This window comes from Marmota flaviventris, chromosome 17 (assembly GCF_047511675.1).
Source record: "Marmota flaviventris isolate mMarFla1 chromosome 17, mMarFla1.hap1, whole genome shotgun sequence".
NCBI classification, from domain to species: Eukaryota; Metazoa; Chordata; class Mammalia; order Rodentia; family Sciuridae; genus Marmota; species Marmota flaviventris.
Window position 1 is genome coordinate 27,065,455 of NC_092514.1, and position 24,363 is coordinate 27,089,817.

Sequence of the window (24,363 nt, forward strand, 5' to 3'; positions counted from 1 at the left end):
AAGAGGGGTAGATGGGGCTGGACACTGTGAGATTCTCAGTGAGGACCTGAGGCCTGGGAACGAGAGGGGCAGGGCCACAGGCTGGGGTCTTATTTGTTTGACTAACTACTACCACTGCCCCCAAACAGTACCAGTCTCGTGGACTAGTAAAGGCCCCTGGCAAGAGCTCCTTCACCATGTTTGTGGACCTAGGGATCTACCAGCCAGGAGGCAGTGGGGACACCATTCCTATCACAGGTGAGGAAAGGAAATCTGCCATGGGGCGGGCCCCAGAGGTGGCCTGGAGGGGAATGCAGGTGTCCCTGAGGATGTGGCTTTACAGAGTACAGGCAGGAACTCTCCTTTGGGCCTCAACTCCTTCTCTGGCACAGAGGCAGGGAGACTTCTGAGACCCCTTGACAGAGGAGGCACATGCTCAGAATGGTGGCCAAGGGACCTGGGCAGAAGTACAAAATGGATAAATGACAATTAGGATTTGAACCAAGCCTTTTTTTCCCCCTTTTTTTCTTTTTAATTTATTTTGGTAGTTGTAGACGGACAGAATGCCTTTATTTGTTTATTTTCATGTGGTGCTGAGAATCGAACCCAGTACCTCACTCATGCTAGGCAAGTGCTCTGCCACTGAGCCACAACCCCAGCCCTTGAACCAAGTCTTTTGACCTTGTACCTCTTCCTTGCACCTCCTTGTTCAACAGTCTTTCCCTTCCCTTCTGAATATTCTGAGGTACCAAGGCCATGTGTAGGGGGTTGGAGATAAAGAGATAGGTGAGAGGGCTGCAGCCTACCCTCCCTCTTCTTCCTGGCAGCCCTAGTAGGTGGAGAAGGAGGTCGGCTAGATCAGCTACAGTACGACGTGAGGAAGGGCTCTGTGGTCAATGTGAACCCCACCAACACCCGGGCTCACAGTGAAACTCCCGAGATTCGCAAGTACAAGAAACGATTCAATTCTGAGATCCTCTGTGCAGCCCTTTGGGGTAAGCCAGGCCAAGAAGGCTGAAGAGGGGTCTAACACAGGTCCTGTGCTCACAGTCAGGTGAGGGTCCTGGCTCTGCTTCTGACCTGCCTGAGGGCTCCTGTTGCAGGGGTCAACCTGTTGGTGGGCACAGAGAATGGGTTGATGTTGCTGGATCGAAGCGGGCAGGGCAAGGTGTATGGGCTCATTGGGCGGCGACGCTTCCAGCAAATGGACGTACTGGAAGGGCTCAACTTGCTCATCACCATCTCAGGTATGTATGTGGAGTGGGGGGAGGGGCTCAGCTCCTCGGCTTTGTCACCATCTTCAGCCTGGGGAGGAGGGCAACCTTGGTCCAGGAGCCAGAAGGTGGGGCCACACTTGTGGTTTGCAGACAGGATGGTGGGGAGGCAGCAGCTGGACCTCCAATGAGGATGGGAGTGTGTGTGTGTGTGTGTGTGTGTGTGTATGTGTGTCCACCCCTCAGGGAAAAGGAACAAACTACGGGTGTATTACCTGTCCTGGCTCCGGAACAAGATTCTGCACAATGACCCAGAAGTGGAGAAGAAGCAGGGCTGGACCACTGTGGGGGACATGGAGGGCTGCGGGCACTATCGTGTCGGTAAGGATGTTAACAGAGTGGCCAAGGAGAAAAAGAGCCTGGGCTAAATGCTGGGAGAGCCTGAAAGCTGGACATGTGGTCCTGGGCTTGGGGCAGCTTGGTGGCAGGCCCAGAGGGGGCTGAGAAAGGAAGTTCCTGCATCTGTCTGTCTTTCCTGCCTCTAGTGAAATATGAGCGTATTAAGTTCCTGGTCATTGCCCTGAAGAGTTCAGTGGAGGTGTACGCCTGGGCCCCCAAGCCCTACCACAAATTCATGGCCTTCAAGGTAATCTCAGCCTCAGCCCCATGACACCCTTTCACCGTCTGGCTTCTCCACCTGTTCCCCTAATTCCTCCTCTCTTCCACAGTCCTTTGCTGACCTCCCTCACCGTCCTCTGCTGGTTGACCTGACAGTAGAGGAAGGACAGCGGCTCAAGGTCATCTATGGCTCCAGTGCCGGCTTCCATGCTGTGGATGTAGACTCGGGGAACAGCTACGACATCTACATCCCTGTGCATGTGAGCTTGGTGGGGCTGTGGGGACAGTGGGACCACCCAGTCTGGGCACCAGACCATGGGGACACAGCCCACCCTTCTCCTCCTCAGATCCAGAGCCAGATCACGCCCCATGCCATCATCTTCCTCCCCAACACTGATGGCATGGAGATGCTGCTGTGCTACGAGGACGAGGGTGTCTACGTCAACACGTACGGGCGGATCATTAAGGATGTGGTGCTGCAGTGGGGAGAGATGCCCACCTCTGTAGGTGAGTGATGACCACCCTCCAAGCCACTTGCCCCTCAGGTGGCACAGGAGAGCAGCCTGCTCACTGCCCCTCCTCCACCTTCTCCCCACAGCCTACATCTGCTCCAACCAGATAATGGGCTGGGGTGAGAAAGCCATTGAGATCCGTTCTGTGGAGACGGGCCACCTGGACGGGGTCTTCATGCACAAACGGGCCCAGAGGCTCAAGTTCTTGTGTGAGCGGAATGACAAGGTGGGAAGCTCTTTCTCTTATCTAAAGGTCCCTGGGCAGAGATCTGGGGAGGGAATGGCTGTGGTGTCTTCCTAAAAGGAGACCTTTAGAAACAGTGTGCAGGCCTAACGTCTGCCTTACCTCCCCTTTGGTTCTGAGAGCTTTTCTGATGTCTCCTCCCCTGGGATCTAGTAGCATACCTCTGCCTTTTGTGGGGCTGGAAGAGACACCCCAGTCTCATTCTGCAGTTTATTACTTCCTCTGTCTCTCCCCAGTTGAGACCCCTCACCCCAACCCTTGGTGACTTCTTCTCCTACCCAGGTATTTTTTGCCTCAGTCCGCTCCGGGGGCAGCAGCCAAGTTTACTTCATGACTCTGAACCGTAACTGCATCATGAACTGGTGACGGGGCCCTGGGCTGGGGCTGCCCCACACTGGACCCAGCTCTTCCCCCACAGCCAGACTTCCCAGGCCGCCCCTATTTCCCCTCCCTGGGCTTTTGCTTTTACTGGTTTGATTCACTGGAGCCTGCTGGGAACGTGACCTCTGACCCCTGATGCTTTTGTGATCACGTGACCACCCTCTTCCCCAACATGTTCTCTCCCCACAACTGTGCCTGTCCCCAACTTCTGGGGAGGGACACAGCTTCCCCTTACCAGGAATTGAGTGGGCCTCGCCCCTCCCCCCTTTCTCCATTTAAGAGGAGAGTGCTTGGGACTTAGATCCCTTTCCCCACTGCTGCTGACTGGGCAGGGCCCTGGACCCCTTTATTTGCACGTCAGGGGAGCCGGCTCCCCCCTTGAATGTACCAGACTCTGGGGGGGGGGGTCACTGGGCCCTAGGTTCTAGGGGGGTCACCAGCCACTCCAGGGGCAGGGACCATTTCCTCATTTTCTGAAAGCACTTTAATGATTCCCCTCCCCCCAAACCCCAGGGAATGGAGTGGGGACCCCGCCAGCCAAAACATTCCCCCCTTCCCAGCCCCCATCTCTTCTAGCCTCTCCCCTTCCCTGGTGGAGGGAGGGAGCAGGAAGCTCTCGCCCTCCGTGCCCCCCCTTGCTTGCATCTGTATATAGTGTGAGCAGCAAGTAGCCCTTCTCCTTCCCTTGCCCTTCCTCAATGTAGTGGCCTTGGATATCCCGTTTGTTAATAAAGACAATTCAACCAGCTCCCACCATTTCAGACCCCATATTATTCTGTTTTTTCTCATAACCCTGGATATTAGCCAGGGAGAGCATGCACCATTGGACTGGTAGGATTAGGGCTGGGGGAGTGGGGGATGGAATCTGTGATGAGTAATTATGGAGGTGGAGTGGGCTGAGCCAAGAAAACCTAGAAGACATGACAGGGCACACCAGGGCATCCTCAGCCACAGCCTTCAGTGGTGACCTTCACTGAGGGTATTGGGTCCCCACCCATTCTAGCAGAGTCAGGCCAAAGAAGCACAGGGCTTCCTGCAAGTCCTGCAAAGGGGTCTCTCCTAATAGCTATTAACTGGATAAACATAACTTAGAAGCTCATAGGCCTGGAGTCACTAGGGCTGGGCTGGAGAAAAGCCCAGAGGTCAGCAAGGCTGAACTGAGGAGGGCAAGCCTTGCTTTCTGGAGGATTGGCACCAACAGCCTGCCTGAACCATCCACCCTCCACTTCTGTTGACACCTGGACAGGGGCCAGGCCTGCCCACATGGTCACTGTGGTACCTCTTAGGAAGGGAACATAATACATAATGGCAGCCACTTGTTTTTTCAAAATCTATTTCCTGCTAGAGGTGGATGGGCAGTTGTAGTGGGAGCAGGTACAAGCTCAAGCCTGGATACAGGGTGGGTAGGGGAGACGAGGCACTTGGTTGAAGTAGCCACCAAGGAAGATGAGGCTGGAACCGACACTGAAGAGCACCAGCGCAGCCCAGAAACAGATGTTGTCAAGGGCCTTCCCCATGCGCACCCAATCGGACACCTCCTGGGGAAGAGACAGTAAAGCTGAGTCCCTAAAGGAATATCTGCAAGAGCTAGGGGCACAGGAGACAGTGGGAGGCCTCTGTAGTTCCCCATCCTGCCTCTGGCTCCTAACCCACCTCACCAGTGGCCTCCTGGTCTCTAGTACTTTCAGCCACAAAGTTCACAGCATCCACACAGCAGCGGATCTCCGGGGCTGCAGCACCCAGACTCTGGCAGAGGGCAGCTGGCAGGGGCGAAAACCGGGCTGGGTCACTAGGTTTCCTCCACTTCGGATGCCCCCATTGGCCCGCTGGGGCCCGCTGTGCTCACCCGTCCAGGCCCCGTGCCGGTGCCTCTGCCCTTCAAACACGAGCTCACTCCGCGGCTTTTTCAGGATCAGCTCCTCTGCGCGGAGCAATATGCCCATCGACGACGCGCGCCTCGGGGTTGAGGCGGCCCGGGGAGCCTCAGGAGACTGGCGAGAGCCCAAGAGGCGCGGCAGCAATTCTAACAAAACCTGGGGCAGGGCAGGGATCGATTCCAAGCCCCACCTGCCACTCAAGGGCGATCCCCCTACCCCGCTCCCCACCCCACCGCCTCCTCCGCGGCTTACGTGGCGCAGCCTCTGGGACGTTGCATGAGTGGTGGGCGTCCGCAAAGACACATTAAGCACAATGACGCAATTCGTGACAATGAACGTGGCAACCACCATGACGAAAATAAGATACCTGAGGATCCCCGAATTCATGACGTTACAACATACTGGCTTCTCTGATGTCACAAACACACCTCAAACCCTACCTGCTCCCCCTCGGTGAGGCCCTACTGCCTCTCCCACCACCTGTGGCGGCCATGAAGGGGACTCCTGGATCCCTAGACACTCTGCTGTGGGTCTACCACTTCCACAGCTCCACCGAGGTGAGGCTATGCGAACAGTCCACCCTAAGGGCAGCCTAGGGAGGCTCAAAGGCACCCCACACCTGATGATGCCACTATCCCTGCTCATTCTCTAGGTGGCCCTCCAGCCCCCTCTTTTGTCTTCACTGGAGCTCGCTGTGGCTGCAGCCCACGAGTATCTGGAGCAGAAGTTCAGAGAACTGAAGTCTCTGGAGCCGCGGGAACCGCCTGCCCGGAAGCCCACCTTAGTGTTGGTGCTAAGAGAAGCCGCATCCAGCATCATGAATTTTGGCGCCACCTTGTTAGAGGTGCTGCACTAGGGATAGGGTGTGAGGAGGAGTGCGGAGAAAAGGGACTGGGTAAGGGAATTAGGGCAGCGAGGCAGAGACCTCGTCCCCTCTCTAGCCCCTATACTCCCAATGCAGATCTCAGCCCTGTGGGTGCAGCAGGAGATGCGGAGACTGGATAGCAGCGACAGCAGCACTGGCCTGGCCCTGAACTCCGGGGATCCAGGTAGAGCGCTGGCGCGGGTAGCCCTGGCTGCCGGCCAGGGAGCTCAGCAAGCCGGGGCTGCAGCGGGTGCCAGCGCCAGGCTCCTGGTCCAGGGGGCGTGGTTGTGCCTGTGTGGACGCGGTCTGCAAGGGTCCACCTCATTCCTGCAACAATGGCGACGCCAGCTGGGCCTTAGGATCCCCGGGGAACCGGTGAGTTCGGGATGAGAGGGGCTGTGTTGAGGATCAGAGGTGGTGGGGCTGAGGAGGCACTGAAGACAACTATCCTCCACCAGAAATACTCAGGAGACATGAAGGTGGTGCCCAGAAGCAGTGAGGACACCGGGGAACCAGGAAATCCATCACAGACCCGGCCCCACACTGCATCCAAATAAAGCCAAGAGGGAAGGAGACTGCCAAAATTTCTAGAGTCCTTTGGTCTTGGCCTAGTCCCTACCCAGGCCGCCCTCGGTCCCACCCCCAAGCTAACATGTCCAACTTTTCTGACTCCGACTTCTACATTGACCCTGCCTCCAATGCCAGAATTCACTCTGCCCTTACCTGCCCAGCAGCGGCACACTCAGAGATGTCTCTGGGATTTTCTGGGCAATTAGGAACAAGAAGACAGTCTGGGCGAGCAGGACGTTGATAGACACGGTGCATTTCTGGCCACCGGCTGGAGCGAACACCCAGTGAGAGCGGGCCTGACCTCGGGAGCGAGCCCAGGCTTAGGTTTGAGGCTACTCCTTACCCTGCGCTGGTAGAAAGTAGGCGAGCAGCACTAGGCTGGAGATGAGCACACAAGGCACGATGATGTTAATGACGTAGAAAAGCGGCTTCCGGCGGATGATGAGCGAGTAAATGACGTCAGTTTCTCTCTGGCCGTCAGCGGAGCCGCTGTCATAGTGGCGGATCATCCCTGGGCAAAAGTCGATGGCCCACTCGCCATTCTCTGCAGGATGGGAGGTGCAGTCAGTCAACTCTGGCAAGTGGGGCATCCTGCCCTGCTCTCCAGCTGCACACCTGACCATGGAAACTTGTAACTTCTGGCCAAGAAAGATGCAGCTGTCTGACCAGGGTGCATTGCTTGGGCCATGAACATCGGGCAGAAAAGGGCAGTCCTAGCCAGGGTATGAAAAGATCACAATCAAGGAGCCAAAACTAAAGTGACAATCAGGAATTCAAAAAGGGGTCAAGCTAAGGCCGAGTTGTCTAAATATGTTCTCAGGATGCCTGGTTTGGGGCAATCCCACTCTAAAGAATCCTCTCTTTAGACCCCATCTAGAATTGGGTTTTTCAGAGCAAGAGGGAACTTTACCGGTAAAGGCCACGGTGTCGATATCTATCTTGTTAATGGCCTGGCCATCTTCGTCCACTGCAAAGACGAACTCCACCTCTTTGGCATTGTATGTCTGAGAGCTGTGGAATCAGAACCAGGGACCCCACCCAGAAACTCAGACCTGGGTCCCTGCTGTGGGCCCCTCCCTGGAAGCTTGGATATGGCCTAGAAATAAGGCTTCACCGCCTTACCCAGACCCCACCTGCACACCCCTGCTTCCTTTTTGCTTTTGTTTTGTTGAAACAGAGTCTTGCTATGTTGTCCAAGCTGGCCTCCAACTCCTGGAATCAAGCAATCCTCCTGCCTCAGCCTCCAGAGTAGCTAAGACTACAGCTGCCCACCGGCCCCAACCCTACTTAGAACCCAACTCCAGCAGCCCACTCCATTCCAAGGTCTGGCTCTGCCTCCGGACAAAGCCTGGTCTCAGAAATCCCACTTCCCCATCCTGCTCCGCCCCCTGCTCCAGGCCCTTCCCACAATCATTCGGGCCTCTGAGTAACTCTTCCCACCGGAAAATGAGTGAGCAGTTCTGCCAGTCGAAGGGGAAGTAGGTGACCTCCACGGCACAGGTGCTGCGGTAGATGGCTGGAGGCAACCAGCTCACGTAGCCACCCTCATAGATGAGCACATTGGCTTCGTAGGCCACCCCGAACTGGCCGTCAATACTGTGGGCTCAGAGAAACCGTGCTTTTAACACAAGTGGGTACACCTGTCCAAGCACCCAGCCACCCACCTCACCCAAGTCCTGCCCAGCCTCTGAGGCCGGCTCCCCTCCAGCCTGGTGGCCTGACTGGTCCTTACTTGTTTTCCAGCACAATCTCTGGTAACCACACGAGTTCTGCAGGGACCCGCAGGGTTTCTATGCCCCCAAAGTCATCCTTGCTGTAGTTGAATCGGTAATCATGCCAATTCTATGAAGAGTTGGGAGATGGAAGGACATGTACCCCACATTTCCCACCTGGTGCTGCCTCCAAGAAATTTGGGAGAAAAGGGTCTCCTGGGCAAGACCTCACACTGCTTCCCAGATTTGACTCACAATTCCAATCCAGACGCTGGTAGTAAGGGTCTCCTCCTTCTCGTTCTGCAGATAGGAGTTTGGGTGATTGAAAACAGGATTTCAAGGCCAGAAATGAGCCTTAGGACAGAGTTCAGTAGTTGGGGCCAGAAATGGGATTTTAAGGTCAGGGTGGGAGTGGGACATCTTACCAATGATATGAGATTGGTCAGGGTGACCTTGAGGGTGATGGTAACAGTGTCCTCAGGCTCCTTCACTGGCCGGCATTCTGGGTCATAGTTGTCGAAGAGATGGTGGTAAAGATTCAGCTCCTCGTTCTTTCCCTCACCTCTGACTGGGATAAAATCAAGAAGGAAGGGTCACTGGACACAAAGAGGCAGGAGGGCTTCTCCTCTCTGCCCCTGTGGGTCTTCACAGGTCCCTGAGGCTCTGTATCTTTCTATAGCTGTCTCCTAAGCCAACCATATCCCACCTGGGGACCCAAGCTCTCTATTAGTCCCTTCATGTCAGTATTTCTGTGTATCCACTTGCCTCCCTGACCCCTGTCCTTACCAACGAGCCCCAAGAGGAGTAGGGCACCAAGCAGAGCCCATGCCATCCTGCTGTCTGGTTCTGAGTTATTCTGAGCTTTGGCAGGGTTGATGGGAGACAGGCTAGGGTGCATGTGTGAGAGGGAGGAGGGTGTTAGTTCCGGGACCGGTTAGGGGACTGTCACCTAATCCTTTACCCCCCCCCCTGCTGCAGCTGGGGACATTTTGGCTACATCTATTGGCAACTGCCCCATCATTCTGGCATCCTTTATCTGGTCTTCAGCCAGCTCCCCAGCTGCAGACCTAATCTCTCACAAAATGAGAAGGCTTTGAACAGCACCTGGAATCACAAGCCCACAGCAGGGTATGGAGACCCTTCTTCAACATGCGCCGGTGTCCTTTGCCCTGTGCAGGTAACTCTACCTGATGAACCCCTCTGGGAATGTGCACACCCCTTGCCTCCCATACTTACCCATATGAAGCACACACTATCACCACCCACAGCCCTGCCAAGCTCACGCTAACAGTTCCTGCCAGCAATGTTTGACAAAAAGCATCATAAAGGCCGCATGAGACGGGTGGGAATTAGTCAGCAGTAACAGATTCCATCATTCTACAGTATAAGGTCCTTTGACAGCCTGATCCCCAGATCTGCCCACCCCTGTCCCCTCTGTTTGAGGGGCCCTACGAGAAGTTCCAGTTCTCTTTAGTGCTCCCTGCTGCCACCTTGTGGCCACAGATGATAATATGGTGTGGATCACCTGGCTTCCTGAAAAAAAACACCTTAACCTTTTCATTGTTCTTTCTTCTTTGAGGGGGTGGTGGGGCCCTGGGGATTCAACCCAGGGTCTCTTAACAACTACGCCACATCCCCAATTTTTTGTATTTTTAATTTGGAGACAGAGTCTTGCTAAATTGCTGAAGCTGGCTTTGAACTTGGTATCCTCCTGCTTCAGCTATCCAAATTGGCTAGGATTACAGGCTAGTATCACCACATTTACTTTTTTTTTTTTTCTTTTGAACTGGGATTGAACCCAGAATGCTGTACCACTGAGCTACATCCCAGTCCTTTTTTATTTTTGTGAAATGAAAAGAATCTCACTAAATTGCCTAGGCTGGCCTGGAATTTGCCCTCCTCCTGCCTCAGCCTTCAGAGTTGCTGGGATTACAAGTATGGACCACCACTCCAGGTTCATTGTTTCTTAAAACCACTCTCATCATTAACTGGAGTGCTTATTTAAAATGCAGATTCCTTGACCTTAAAGGTGGTACACGCCTGTAGTCCCATTGACTTGGGAGGCTGAGGCAGGAAGATCTCAGCCTCAACAAATAAAAACGACCGGTGATGTGGCTTAGTAGTAAATCAACTCTGAGTTCAATCCTCAGTGCCAAAAAAATAAAATAAAATGTAGATTCCTAGCCAAGAAGTACCTTTTTTTTTTTTTTTTTTTTTAAGTGCTGGGGACAGAACCCAGGGCCTTAGCATGTGCTGGGCAAGCATTCTACCACGAGCTACATCTCCAGGCCTGGGATAGGCACTTTTTATGATACTACTTCTCCACACCAATCCAGCAAATACATTACCATTGTTCTGCATGCATGAAGGACTTTAAGGTGGAGGTCCAAGTTCACACAAGTACGTTGGCAATAATGCATGAGATGTATTAATCAACTGTATGGATCATGTACACCTGTGTTCATTTTGGTCTTCACAAAGTACTTTCATGTCCCTCATTCTTGGTCTCTTCCCATTGTCTATGAGGTCCCTCATTATCACCTCCATGTTACAGGTGAGGACCCAAAGACCAGCATGTTCGTGTGGCTTCTTGGCCATTTCCCACACATCCTTAAAGACTCTGCTTCCGCCTTTAACTGCCTGACATTCCTTGTTTTCCACTTCAGACCCCTAGAAGATCTCTTGGTCCCAGCTCACCTCTTGTACCCTACATGGCTGGTACACATCTTCTTTCTCAGTTCTATGCTGCTACACATTCCATAGCCTCTGCGTTAGGTTGTAATAAATGCAAATATTTATTCCAACATTGCTGGTCACTTACATGGTTCCCCACAAAGCCCAGATGCTCTGATTACAGAGATGAATAAGACATGCCTCAAGGACTTATTGACTATTGGGGAGACATACAAATAGAGACTGTTAATACCAGAACTGTGAAAAAAGTGAAAACCAAGAGCCATGGAAGGTACCCTGTGGTGAATCACATCCACTCAGGTCTGTCTTAAGAACAGCAAGGTTTCCTCTATTTCCTGTGGTCTTACATATGAGCTAGGATAACAGTGCACCAGTGTCTGAAGCCAGGACCATTTGGAGGACCTGGTAGTCACCCCCACCTCTCCTCTACCGCTCTGTTTGTGCTATGTGTTCTCTCTGTGAACTAGCTTGCCTGTTCTACGTGTCTCACCTTTCTCCTGCATAATGTCTGCATCCTTCACTGTGGTCTTGGCCCAAAATCACCTTCTTGTCTTCTCTCTGCACATGTCGCCAACTCAGCCTTTGTTCCATCACTACCTGCTTGATACCATGAAGATTGTGGGTGCTGACAAGGAAGGGTTGTGGGGTTGACTTCCACTTGTCCCATTGGCCAAGGAAGTGGGCGTGGCAGGCCCTAGGAATGGCTACACATCTGATGCCTCCCACCACTCACCAGCCCAGCTGGCTTCCCACCTCCTTCCCTTAACACCCTGTCATGATCCCCCTCTCACTGCCACACCCAAAAATTCACTCTATCTTTCCTAGCAGGGTTGACGCTTGAATTCTTGCTTCCAAAAGTGATTATGGAAGGGCCCTTCAAAAAGTCTCAACCCAGAGTCCAGTGTCCTCTGGTTTAGGTACAACCTAGTCCAAGTGTGACTTCTATCCATTCTCCAAACAGTGGGTGAAATCCTCCATTTGCCATCACCGATATATCCTGTGAAAACAATTCATCACACACACACACACACACACACACAAATACAACAGTGAGCAAAACTATACTTGGGCCACCAATCTGCATATAGGAGAGTTGTTCAAGGGTGGCCAGAGAATAGAAACCTTCATCCCTTGATTAGGATTGTATGCTGCTGGCCCCAGGCAGATGTCACAGTTAACAGAACAGCACCTATAGCGACTCTGGCTGGGGTTATCACTTGTAAGTGAAGGTCTTATCCAGATCAGTGAATCCCATGGGCATCTGTTTGTTGCCTTGCTTCTCTTATAGAGTCAGTGCATCAGAAATCCTTCCCTGCAGGGGCGCTCTTACCCCTCCTGCCCCACCCACCCCCCACCACCACAGCAATCCATTCCTGCTGGTGCTGGGAACAGAGCAAGAATTCTTAGGTTTACCCAGGATAAGGGTCTGAGCCTTCCTGTCCCTTTAGGGGAGTCAGACACAGGCCTGTGTTTTATAGAGGCATAATGAAAATTCCAAAGAACCTTAGTAGGCTGCCTGACCGATTTGTTCCTGGGAACATCTTGACTTACAAGCTAGGGCCCGGAGATCTCCACTCAACAGGAAACCACTCCTTTCGCCAGTGGCTGTTGGATAACAACTCAGAACAGCTGCAGCTGCCCTCTGCGGTGTGGCTGCCAGGCTGTCGTTTCTCAGCCTTCAGGGGCTGCACAGTGGAAATATCCTCAAGCCCATCTAACGAGGGCCCCTTCTTCATCCAACACAAAGAGCCACTCGCTCTTTCTCCAGTGAATGGAGAAGCAGGTTTGGCTGAGCCAGGACAGGGAGCGTCCAGCAGACACTAATTGCTGGATTGCTTCCCTCACAAGAACCCAAACACATGGCTGAGACCATCCTGGTTGGCTGGGTTGCAAGCACTTTAGGGCAGAGCCTGGCACATTATAGATGCCTGATAATTATCTACTGAACAAATTAATATGAGAATAAACAAAGGAGTGATTTTTCTTTTGGAGGGGTGGGGAATGGGTACTGGGAATTAAACTTGGGGTGCTCAATCACTGAACCACATCTCCAGCCCTATTTTGTATTTTATTTAGAGACAGGGTCTCACTGAATTGCTTAGTGCCTCACTGTTGCTGAGACTGGCTTTGAACTTGTGATCCTCCTGCCTCATTGGGATTATAGGCGAGCCCCACCGTGTCCGGCAAGAAGTGCTTTTTCTGCAATATTGTACCTTCTACTGAAAATTGTTCCCAATCATGTGTCCCCCATAGGATGTGCCAGCTACTTAGAGACCCCACTCCTTGGCCAGAGTTGATTGGTCATGGGGAGGATACCTGAACCCAGCTTGGCCAAAGAAAGTCCTTCCCTGGGAATTCTGTCAAACAGGAACTCTTGAAGGCAATCTCTGTTGCCACAAGGTATGGAATTTAGATGCATCAGGCAGCCACATTCGCTCCTTGTCTTTTACTTAAGTGAGAGAGAATGCAGCAGATACACAAAATCAAGTAGAGACAAGAAAGAGCCTTTGGCATTCCAGTCTTTGGGCCCGGAAATTCCTCAGGCCCCATGTGTTCATCTCCTCCAGACCAGTTGCCCAACACTTCCTTTGTTTGAATAAGGTATCTCAACATGTTTCCAATAAATCCCCCTTTTCTTAGCTTAAAAATATTAGGGTTTTTAAGGTTGGGGATGTAGCTCAGTGATATAATGCCCATGTAACATACCCAGGGCCCTGTATTCAATCAGCAGTGCTGCAAAAAAAAAAAAATTTAAAAAGGATTTTTTTTTTAATTAAAATAAGCCAGCCAGGCACAGGGGCACACACTTATAATCCCAACAACTTGGGAGACTAAAGCAGGAGACTCTCAAATTCAAGGCCAGCCTGGGCAATTTAGCAAGATCCTGTCTAAAAAAATAAAAAGGTCTGGGGATGTGGCTCAGAAGCAGAGAAACCCTGGGTTCAATTCTCAGTACCCCAAAATAAGTAACTAAATTTAAAAAGTTAAAAATTGAAAATAGCCAGGCATGGGGATATCTGAGCTATTTGGGAGACTGAGGCAGGAGTATTGCAAGATTGTAGCCAGTCTCAGCAATTTAAAAAAAAAAAAACCTGTCTCAAAAAAAAAAAAAAAAAGAGAGAGAGAGAGAGAAAGAAAGAAATGGCTCAGTAGGTAGGTAGATCAGTGTGGTAGAGCATCTCTGGATTTAATCCCCATAACTGCAAAAACATAAAATAAAATAAAAATCATCAGGCCCCATAACACAATACCCAGAAAAATCCTACTGGCATTAAAAATACATCACTGAGAAATTGAAGAGTGCAGAAAAAGCATAATGAAAATTTAAAATTTTTCTCTTTCTTCTTTATATCTCATTCCTCTCCCCAAAGATTAATAGCTTCTGTAAATCCTAGACCAAAATTCAGCATGTGTATGTGTGTATGTGTGTGTGTGTGTAGCTGTATAGATATACATATACACAAAACAAGCACTAGACTGTGTTTACTATGCTCCAACTTTTTCCCACTTAACATATTATAGACATTGCCCCACATCACAAGTCTCCCTTATTGTTTTTTTTTTTGGCACTGGGGATTGAACCCAGAGGCACTTTACCACTGAGTCACACCCCATCCCTTTATTTTTTTATTTTGAGACAGAGGCTCACTAAGTTGCTTAGGGCCTCACTCATGTGGTGAGACTGGTCTTGAACTTGGGATCCTCCTCCCTCAGCCTCCTGAGTCCCTGGGATTACAGGTGTGCACCACTGCACACAATTCCCTCATTCTTTTTAACTAACATACAGCCAGTATATTAGCATGGATGTCCTACTGATCATCTATCCACTTCACAATGGAGAGACATTTAAGATGCTAACAATATTGGGTTTTGCAATTACATACCATGCAACAGTGAACATATCTGTGCATTTATCTTTGACATACATTTGCACATATATCCATGAGGCAAAGTCCTAGCAGTGAAATTGCTGGGGCAGAGTTCACACATTATTTTAAAAAATTGTTGATGACTTTTGCCAAATTGTTCAAAAAGCACATACCCACTTACATTCATACCAATAAAATATAAGATTGCCTATCTCCCCAGGATAGAATATTATCAAAAGGTTTAATTTTTTTTCCAAATAATAGGTGAAAACTATAATTGCATTGTTTTGAATTGCATGTCTGCAGAGAGGGTGAGTTTTTTGTTCTTGTTGTATTGGGTTTTTTTTTTTTTTTTTTTTTTTTTTGGTGGGGGGTACTGAGGATTGAACCTAGGGGTGCTCAACCACTGAGCCACATCCCCAGCCCTTTTATATATTTTATTTAGAGACAGGGTCTCACTGACTTGCTAAGTGCTTCGCTAAATTGCTGAGGCTGGCTTTGAATTCGAAATCCTCCTGCCTCAATCTCCAGAGCCTCTGGGATTCCAGGCATAAGCCATCGTGCCAGCTAGATTTTTTTTTTTTAAACAGATGTGCTAGCCATTTACAATGCATGCATTCTTTTCCTGAAGTGTGCCTATTCATGTCCATGGAATGAAATGATATTTGCTCCTATGTGAGAAACTGCTATACTATGAAGATAGAACATTACATTAATGTAGCAAATAAAGCTTAATCAAAAAATGCTGTTGACTGGGTGCAGTGGCGCACACCTATAATCCTAGCAGCTCGGGGGCTGAGGCAGGAGGATCACAAGTTCAAAGCCAGCCTCAGCAACTTAGAGAGACCTTCTCTAAAAATAAAAAGTAAAAAGAGGGGCATAGCTCAGTGGTAAAGCACTTGCCTAATTTGCAGATGGCCTTGGGTTCAACCCCCGGTATGAGGGAAAAATAATTGGTGATTGGAAAACCAATCATCGAGTTAACAACCAGATCCTCATATCACTCTACCTCTACCAGGTACATCAAATATTTGAAGATAAAATGAAGAAAGTTCAAGACTGAAACAAGGATAAATGTATTCATTATATCAGAAGAAAAATGGCTTTTCTGTCCTTTCCCAAAGCTCCAAATCAGAGACCATAAAGAAAAATAAAAAAAATATAGAAAACTTCTGTAGGTCCCAAAAATATAAACACAAGGCAAGCAAACACAAACTGGAAGAAAAGGGCTGAGGCTGAAAGCTGGCCTCCTTTATGCATAAAGTCTTATGTCCATAACCACGAAAAGCTGAGAGGATGATAAAATAACCTGTGCTGCTGGTTCTGCCTCAAAACCCAAATCTGAAGATGGAGCAGGGTCAATGCAGTGCTATAAAACTGTGAGGAACCCCTGGGAAAAGAGGCAGTGGGGGATCCTGGTATTAGAGGGGACAGGCCAGAGAAGAAGGGGTAAAGGCCAGGGGAAAGAGCCAGCAGAAATTATATAAAATCATAATAAATAACTTCCAAAACCAGAGGGGCCGCTAGGCACATTGGCACACACCCAGTGACTGGAGAGACTGAGGCAGGAGGTGGCAAGTTTGAGGCCAGTCTGGGCAACTTAGCAAGAACTTGTCTCCAAATAAAAAGGGCTAGGGATGTAGCTCAGTGATGAAGCACTCCTGGGTTCAATTTGTAGTACCAAAAAAAAGGAGGTTGGTTCCATAGTTTAGCTATTGTGAATTGTGCTGCTATAAACATTGATGTGCTGTGTCCCTGTAGTATGCTGTTTTTAAGTCCATTGGTTATAAACCCAAGGAGTGGGACAGTTGGGTCAACCACCCTCATCTGGTTGTTCCATTCCCAGTTTTCCAAGGAATCTCTATACTGCTTTCCAGATTGGCTGCACCAATTTGCAATCCCACCAGCAATGTATGAGTGTACCTTTTCCCCATATCCTCACCAACACTTATTGTTGTTTGTCTTCATAATAGCTGCCATTCTGACTGGAGTGAGATGAAATCTTAGAGTAGTTTTGATTTGCATGTCTCTAATTGCTAGAGATGATGAATATTTTTCATATATTTGTTGATTGATTGTATGTCATCATCTGAGAAGTATCTGTTCAGGTCTTTGGCCCATTTATTGATTGGGTTATTTATATTACTTAGCAATAAAAGAGAATAAAATCATGGCATTTGCAGGTAAATGGATGCCCTTGGAGAAGATAATTTTAAGTGAAGTTGGCCAATCCCAAAAAAACAAATGATGAATGTTTTCTGTGATATAAGGAGTCTGATTCATAGTGGGGTAAGGAGGGGGAGCATGAGAGGAATAGACAAACTCTAGATGGGACAGAGGGGTGAAAGGGGGCATGGGGTTAGAAATGATGGTGGAATGTGATGAACATCATTATCCAAAGTACATGTATGAAGACACGAACTGATGTGAACATACTTTATATACAACCAGAGATATGAAAAATTGTGCTCTATGTGTGTAATATGAATTGTAATGCATTCTGACATAAAAAAAAGGAGGAGGATGTGGGAAGGAGAAGAGGAGAAGATAGAAAAAAAGAAAGAAAAGAGAAACAGAGGGGCAAAAAAATTGTGTGTGTGAATGGGAGGGAGAGAGGGAGGGAGGGGCTCGGGTTGTGGCTCAGCAGTAGAGCACTCACCTAGCATGTGTGAGGCCCTGGGTTCCATCCTCACAAATATTAAGAGAGAGAGTGAGCAGGAGCAAATGGGAGAGGGACAATGAGAGGGAAAGAGGAAAGGAGGGCTGTTTAGCAATTTCCTTGGGGATCTGAGCACCACCAGGGAGGGTCCCCAGGTCCAGGGTGAAGCACCCAACCTCCTCAGGCTGCAATCTCTTTACCCACTTGGGTATAGAAGAAAGAAAACAAAAGTCTTTGGAACTTACCAGAACAGGAAGAGTCTGTACTGTTCATTTTATTAAAGGAGATTTTGAATCAACTTCTCACTTTGAATCAGAGGAAGAAGACAAAAAGAATGAAGCATAAAGGGGAGTCTCCATGTCCACAAAGAATGGACAGTAGCTTTGTGGGAAGTTCCACAATGTTGTGAGCTTGGCTTTGGAAAGCAAGGAGATGGTAGTGGACAAGGCAGTGGAGCTGTAGATGCAGTCCTGCTGATCCTGAAACTCCAGGACATAAGGATTCAGAGAGAAACTTCTTAGAAGTTTCCAAACAGTTTGATGAGGTAGGAATCCCTTAACAAAACAGATGCAAGATGCAGTTATAAAATGATGTGTGTTAAATCCAGGGGTTCATGCTCCTCTTATTAACGTACATGTGTATGTGATGCTGAAGATTGAATCCAGGAGTGCTCTACCACCAAGCTACATCACCAGCCCTTTTCATTTTATTTTGAGACAGGGTCTCACTTCATTGCTAAGGCTGTCCTTGAGCTTGAGATCCTCTTGCCTCAATCTCCTAAATAACTGGAATTAGAGGTGTTTACTACCACATCCAACTTTTACTAGCTTTTAATACTCTTACTACCAATTCTTAGTATTTATACTATTAATATTAAAAGTGTGAGTCTTTTTTTTTTTTAATCTAAATGGAAATGTAAGCCAGGTGCTTACATTCCACACTTGTAATCCCAGCAACTCTGGAGGCTGAGGCAGGAGGATTAGGTGTTCAAAGCCAGCCTCAGCAATTTAGTGAGGCCCTATCTCGAGAAATAAAAAGGACTAGGGACATGGCTCAGTTAAGCACACCTGTGTTTATTCCCCCATACCAAAAGAAACAAACAAACAAATGTGGAAACATAAAATGGACAATCATTTCAGAAAACTGACCGTTTCTTATAATGTTAAATATGCATTTCTCCCATGACCTAGGAATTCCATTCCTGGGTATTTATCCAAGAGAAAGGAAAGGAAAACATATGTCTGCAAAAGATTGGCCCAAAATATTCATAGGAACTTGGTTGCTAGTAGCAAAAAACTAGAAATAACCTAAACACCATTCATGGGATAACAGATAAACAGACCACTGCAGGTCTATACAGTGGGATACTGCTCAGCAATTAAAAGAAACACTAGGGCTGGGGATGTGGCTCAATGGTAGTGCGCTTGCCTGGCATGCGTGCGGCCCGGGTTCGATCCTCAGCACCACACACAAACAAAGATGTTGTGTCCGCCAAAAACTAAAAAATAAATATTAAAATTCTCTCTCTCTCTTTAAAAAAAAAAAGAAAAGAAAGAAACACTGAGTGGCTGGGGGTAGGCTCAGTGGTAGATCACTTGCTTAGCATGTGCAAGGCCTGGTTGAATCCCCAGAACCACAAACAACAACAAAAAGGAACACTGCATATTCTTACACTAACTATACAAAACAAGGATGGATCTCCAGCCACACTCGCTGGTGTGCACCTTAAGAGTATCACTTGAACCCAGCCTGGGAATAGAGTAAGACTCAGTGTCATTAAAAAAAAGAAAAGAAAGAAAGAAAAAGAAAAGGAGAAGAGTGAATCTCAAAAACATTACGATCCAGAAAGCAGCCTGACCTAAAGGAGGACATACAGTGTGATTATGGGAAGTTCTAGAACAACTAAATGATAGACATCAGATCAATGGTGGTTTGGTTGGGAGGATTGACTGGGAAGGAGCATAGGGATTTTTAGTAGGAATGGTAATCATAGGAGTAGATACATTTATCAAGATCTGTGTGTTTCTATATAAATTATTACTCAATTTTTTAAAAGGTTTTAGTTAAAAAATAAATAAATAAATAAGCTGGTCTGGGAATGTGAGTACTTGACCAGCAAGTGCGGAGGCCCTGGGTTGGATCCCCAGCACCACAAAAATAAACAACAACCAAAAAAAGCAAGTCAATATTGTCTAGGTACACAATGTAAATTGCTTACTCAACATAGACCTTTGTATTACAATTTTTTTTTTCAGTTCTGTGAATGAAACCCAGAGTCTTACACATTCGAGATGACTGAGCTTCACCCAGAGCCCCTGCTTGAATGACCTTCCAAAAGGCCATTTTAAATAATTACAAAGAGTATTTGTTGTAAGATGCTATGGGTTACACTTTTTTTTTTTTGGTACCAGGAATTGAACCCACTGAGCCACATCCCCAGCCTTCTTTATTTTTTATTCTGTTTTTTTTTTTTTTTTTTTAAAGAGAGAGAGAGAATTTTTAATATTTACTTTTTTAGTTTTCGGTGGACACAACATCTTGTTTGTATGTGGTGCTGAGGATGGAACCCGGGCCGCACGCATGCCAGGCGAGCACGCTACTGCTTGAGCCACATCCCCAGCCCCTTTATTTTTTATTCTGAGACAAGGTCTCACTAAATTGCTTAGGACTTTGCTCAATTTACTGAAGCTGGCTTTGAACTCCTGCCTCAGCCACCCAAGGATTGTGCCACTACATCCGTTTGGGTAATACTTTTTCCTTCTTTCTTTCTTTCACTCATTCATTCTTTTTTGTTGGGGGGCAGGAGGTACCGGGATGAACTCTGGGGCACTGAACCACTGAGCCACATCCCCAACCCTATTTTGTATTTTATTTAGAGACAGGGTCTCACTGTGTTGCTTAGCACCTCACCGTTGCTGAAGGTGTGCACCACCGCACCCGGCTCTCTTTCTTTTTATTATTTAGTTAGTTAGTTTTGGTGCTGGGGATCAAACCAGTGGCTCTACCACTGAACTGCATCCCCAGTCCCTAATCACTATGGATTACACTTTGGGGTTACCTATTTTTGTAAAGTATAACAAATTGTATAAAATTAAAAAATAAATATAATACCTATCTATCTTCCTTTTTTTTTTTGGTACTGAGGATTGAACCCAGGGGTGCTCTACCACTGGCCTACATCCCCAATTCCCAGACTTTATTATTTTTATTTTGAGATAGGGTCTGAGGCTGGTCTCAAACTTACCATCCTCCTGCTTCAGTCTCCCCAGTTGCTGAGATTACAGATGTGTGCCACTGCACCTGGCTTCCTATCTTCCTTTCATATTAACATCTCACTTTTTTACTCCTTATAATACAATCATGAGAGACACACTTTCATCACATACAATGTTTTATGAGTTTTTTAGTGACAATTGGATTCATCTTTTTATTGCCCTTCCAATTTTTCCTTATAAAATTTACTTTATATGGCAATGATTTCATGAAATCATTCTTCCTTTTAAGTATTCTTTGTTAGAGTAGAACTATTTATCATGAATATTTCTCCCACGAATAATATATGGGAAACTAGTAGATACTTAGATATTGTTAATGGTCCTGTTCTATTTTTGAACAAAAGCAACATAAAGGGCGGATACATACCCACCTATCAGGACTGATTACAGTCTCACGCTGTTGGGAAGCAGTCTTTGTATTATACAGCATGTTACATTTTGGTCAAATGTGTAGCTAGTCTTTTTTTTTTTTTTTAAGAGAGAGTGAGAATTTTTAATATTTATTTTTTAGTTTTTAGTTTTCGTCGGACACAACATCTTTGTATGAGGATCGAACCCAGGCCGCACACATGCCAGGCGAGCGCGCTACCGCTTGAGCCACATCCCCAGCCGTGTAGCTAGTCTTTACAAGAGTAATCTAATTACTTTTAAGATCATGTGATCCTTTCTATTTAAGGATATATAAAAACAATTTTTAAAAGGAATATGTAATCAAAGTGAAATTAACTTCCCCCTCTGGTCTAAATTTAGAGAAAGAAGATTCCCATATTTGATTAAGATTTCTTTTTTTTTTAAGAGAGAGAGAATTTTATTTATTTATTAGTTTTCGGTGGACACAGCATCTTTGTTTGTATGTGGTGCTGAGAATCGAACCCGGGCCGCACGAATGCCAGATGAGCCCGCTACCGCTTGAGCCACATCCCCAGCCCCTGATTAAGATTTCTTTATTCCCGTCATCTCAAAATGACAAAAGGCTTTGTGGAGCAAGAATCTGAAACAGGAAGTTCTCTTTGCTTTGTACCAAGACTGGCTTTTTTTGGTTAAATTCATTTACTCAAAAGAAATGGTACTTTACATATCCAAAAAAGAAGGAAGTATCCATAAACTGAAGCCAAAACAAACAATTATAAAGAATAGCTGGCATTAAAGTAGCAATCAAAGATCTCTCTTTGCAGCAAGCCACAACCAGTAGTTTTATAGAGAAATTCTTCCAAACTTTTAAGGAGCAGATTATCTATACTTCATAAAAATTGTTCCAGAAAAATAAAAAAGAAGGCAAGACAACTAATATTATGAAGGTTTTGTTTCAGCTTAGGACAGGACAAGAAAATTACAATACAGTCCCTCTTTCCTTATGAACATAGATGTGAGAGTCTTAAATGAAATACATATCATCCAAATCCAAAATTTAATTGAGAAATTATCTAATCTTAGTTGAGTTTCTATAAATGGAGAGATACTCATTTAGATGAGTTAATTTAATAATATAAAGATGTCTGTTCTCCCTAAAATAATTCATAAGTTAAAATTTTCATGACTTGACAAATTTATTTTAAAATGTATATGACATCTGGATATGGAGGTACATGCCTATAACCCCAATGAGTCAGGAGGCTGAGACAGGAAGATCACAAATTTGAGAGCAGCCTCAGCAATTTAGTAAGACCCTGTCTCAAATAAAAATAAAAAGGTTGGGGGTATAGGTCAGTGGTAGAGCACTCCTGGGTCCAATCCCCAGAACCAATAGCAAAAGATAGTGGGTGGTGGGTGGGGTGTCATCTTTTTAGATATATATATTTGTTTGTTTGTTTTTGGTCCTGGGGATTGAGTCCATGGGTGCGTAACCACTGAGCCACATCCCTAGTCCTTTTTATATTTTATTTAGAGACAGGGTCTCATTAAGTTGCTGAGGCTAATTTTGAACCAGCCTCCTTCCTCAGTCTCCCAAGCCACTGGGATTGCAGGAGTATGCCACCACACCTGGCCATCTTTCTAGATATTAAAACATACCCCAAAATACCAAAAAATCCATGTCAAACAAACAACAACAAAAATAAGCCCACAAAATAATGTTTAGTAAGGGACAAAAATCAGGAAACTGAACAAAGAATACAGCAATAGCCCACCCACAAATGGAAGGTGCATGTAGACTAAGGCAGCACGCCATCAATGGGCAAATGTCGGATTAGCAGGTAGAGTGAGCATCTGCCTCACTCTATGGAGAAAAAGGAAATAAAGCTGCATCCCTACCTCACACTATATACAAAAGTAAACTCCCAATGAATTTAACATGAAAGACTTTAACATGAAAGGTAAAACTTAAATCTAACAGATGAGAATATAGAGTCTTTTGTGAGTTTGGATAGGGTTTTCTTAAACTGTCAAAACCATAATCCATAAAAGAAAACATTGATCAGTTTGAATACATTTCAATTAAGAATTTCTACTCAACCAAGGACAGAACCTTTCCCACTATTTAGAGACAGGGTCTCATTAAGTTGCTGAGGCTAACTTTGAACCATCCTCCTGACTCAGTCTCCCGAGCCACTGGGATTACAGGCGTGTGAGACGGCACCTAGCCACACCTGTTGTCTGCCTACTCTGCTCACATTTATTCATTGATTCAAGGAATACTTATTAAGCACCATGCCAGGTACTGGAGCATTGCACAAGGCACACAACCGTCAGCACAATTCCTGCAGAAGCACACGGGCACTGTTGAGCAAGGGAGCAGGGGAGCTCATTCTCCAAGAGGCATCTTTTTGGGGCTAGGGCTATGGCTCAGTGGTAGAGTTCTTACCCAGTATGGATGATGCCCTGGGTTTGATCCCCAGCCCTGCAGAAAAGGGGAAAAAATAGTGTCATCTTTTCAACAAATGTAGAGGTGGTATTTTGGCAGACTCATTGTAAAAAGTATAATAAAGACTTTAGAGGAAGCATATAAAAATGAGACATGAGGCACAAAGAAAGAAGCACAAGGAGACACTTATTTTATGTTTTCAATCCTTCCTCAATTCAAGGAGGAGCTTCTCCCCCTTACAGCATGGACTGGATTTTTTTTTTCTTTTTTCTCTTTTATACCCCCCAACCCTGACCTCCACCCCCACCCTCACTCCCCACCTTGGGAAAAAAAAAAGGTTTTTTTGCTTTGTTAGCAAATAAGAAACACAGGGGACTCCTGTACCAGAGCCTGTGATTCTCTGGTCTGGATTTTTTTTTAAGATTTTTTTTTTTAGTTGTTAATGGATCTTTATTTCATTTATTGATATGAAACAGTGCCTCACACATGCTAGGCAAGCGCTCTGCCACTGAGTCACAATCCCAGCCCATGGACTGGAGTTTTGAGAGCCTACTGTCCCAGAAACAGACTTTAAAACAAAGTTTCTTAACAGCTTTGGCAGGATGTTGTAGGAGCTTATAATACAGTGACTAATCTGGTCCACAGAGATCAAAGTGCAATTTCCCTCCTGGAATTGACCCAGAGCTAGATCCACCAATGCACAGAAAGCCCTGTTGACAGAATATCCATGTTGAGAGTTCAAGAGACCCCAGGTGGGGGCTGGGGTTGTGGCTAAGTGGCAGAGTGCTTGCCTAGCATGTGTGAGGCACTAGGTTCTGTTCTCAGCACTGCATATAAATAAATAAAATAAAGATCCACGACAACTAAAAAAATATTTTTTTAAAAAAAGAGACCCAAGGTAGATTCCAGGTCACAGGCTTTTCCAGGCAAACACAGGATAAAAACCTTCCATTCCACCTACAGATACTCCTTATTCTGACTCAGGATTAGTTCCACAAAACCTGCTTCTTTTTTTTAAAACACGGGAACTCTTTTAAAGAAAGGAGGTCTCTCACTATGTTACCCAAACTGACCTCAAACTCCTGGGCCCAGCC

General features: G+C 46.8%; 3 protein-coding genes across 12 annotated transcripts in view; 2 read left to right on the forward strand and 1 right to left on the reverse strand.

Moving 5' to 3' along the window:
* Mink1 (misshapen like kinase 1) overlaps positions 1 to 3,704 on the forward strand; it is a 51,286-nt gene extending 47,582 nt beyond the window's left edge. For 9 of the 10 annotated variants that reach the window (XM_027922595.2, XM_027922596.2, XM_027922598.2 and 6 more), the window contains 9 exons: positions 129 to 237; positions 807 to 974; positions 1,083 to 1,226; positions 1,440 to 1,574; positions 1,739 to 1,839; positions 1,922 to 2,071; positions 2,159 to 2,318; positions 2,410 to 2,549; positions 2,850 to 3,704. In XM_027922595.2, coding sequence (XP_027778396.1) covers positions 129 to 237; positions 807 to 974; positions 1,083 to 1,226; positions 1,440 to 1,574; positions 1,739 to 1,839; positions 1,922 to 2,071; positions 2,159 to 2,318; positions 2,410 to 2,549; positions 2,850 to 2,933 — 1,191 coding nt within the window. In that variant the 3' untranslated portion in view covers positions 2,934 to 3,704. Of the gene's footprint in view, positions 1 to 128; positions 238 to 806; positions 975 to 1,082; positions 1,575 to 1,738; positions 1,840 to 1,921; positions 2,072 to 2,158; positions 2,319 to 2,409; positions 2,550 to 2,849 lie in introns of those variants that run through there. The other variant, XM_071602962.1, reaches the window with a different exon arrangement.
* A 560-nt stretch (positions 3,705 to 4,264) lies between these two features.
* Positions 4,265 to 8,819, reverse strand: Chrne (cholinergic receptor nicotinic epsilon subunit). The gene is made up of 12 exons (XM_027922602.2): positions 8,759 to 8,819; positions 8,398 to 8,540; positions 8,228 to 8,272; positions 7,993 to 8,102; positions 7,701 to 7,856; positions 7,171 to 7,271; positions 6,604 to 6,804; positions 6,414 to 6,528; positions 5,078 to 5,192; positions 4,795 to 4,981; positions 4,602 to 4,708; positions 4,265 to 4,486 (listed from the first exon to the last, which is right to left on the reverse strand). Exons 1-12 carry the CDS (start codon positions 8,802 to 8,804, stop codon positions 4,331 to 4,333), a joined length of 1,482 nt encoding a protein of 493 aa, XP_027778403.1. The 5' UTR covers positions 8,805 to 8,819; the 3' UTR covers positions 4,265 to 4,330.
* Positions 5,186 to 6,095, forward strand: C17H17orf107 (chromosome 17 C17orf107 homolog). The gene is made up of 3 exons (XM_027922608.3): positions 5,186 to 5,382; positions 5,478 to 5,669; positions 5,787 to 6,095. Exons 1-3 carry the CDS (start codon positions 5,239 to 5,241, stop codon positions 6,078 to 6,080), a joined length of 630 nt encoding a protein of 209 aa, XP_027778409.3. The 5' UTR covers positions 5,186 to 5,238; the 3' UTR covers positions 6,081 to 6,095.
* Positions 8,820 to 24,363: the final 15,544 nt, after the last annotated feature.

What these genes read in the sequence shown, in the direction of transcription:
- C17H17orf107 (XM_027922608.3), top strand. Translation starts at nt 5,239, where the DNA reads ATGTCACAAACACACCTCAAACCCTACCTGCTCCCCCTCGGTGAGGCC. An exon ending in ACTTCCACAGCTCCACCGAG is followed by an intron (nt 5,383 to 5,477) that starts GTGAGGCTATGC and finishes CTCATTCTCTAG; the next exon opens with GTGGCCCTCCAGCCCCCTCT. An exon ending in TTGGCGCCACCTTGTTAGAG is followed by an intron (nt 5,670 to 5,786) that starts GTGCTGCACTAG and finishes CTCCCAATGCAG; the next exon opens with ATCTCAGCCCTGTGGGTGCA.
- Chrne (XM_027922602.2), bottom strand. Translation starts at nt 8,804, where the DNA reads ATGGCATGGGCTCTGCTTGGTGCCCTACTCCTCTTGGGGCTCGTTG. An exon ending in GAGATTGTGCTGGAAAACAA is followed by an intron (nt 7,857 to 7,992) that starts GTAAGGACCAGT and finishes CTGAGCCCACAG; the next exon opens with TATTGACGGCCAGTTCGGGG. An exon ending in AACTGCTCACTCATTTTCCG is followed by an intron (nt 7,272 to 7,700) that starts GTGGGAAGAGTT and finishes CTGATTCCACAG; the next exon opens with CTCTCAGACATACAATGCCA.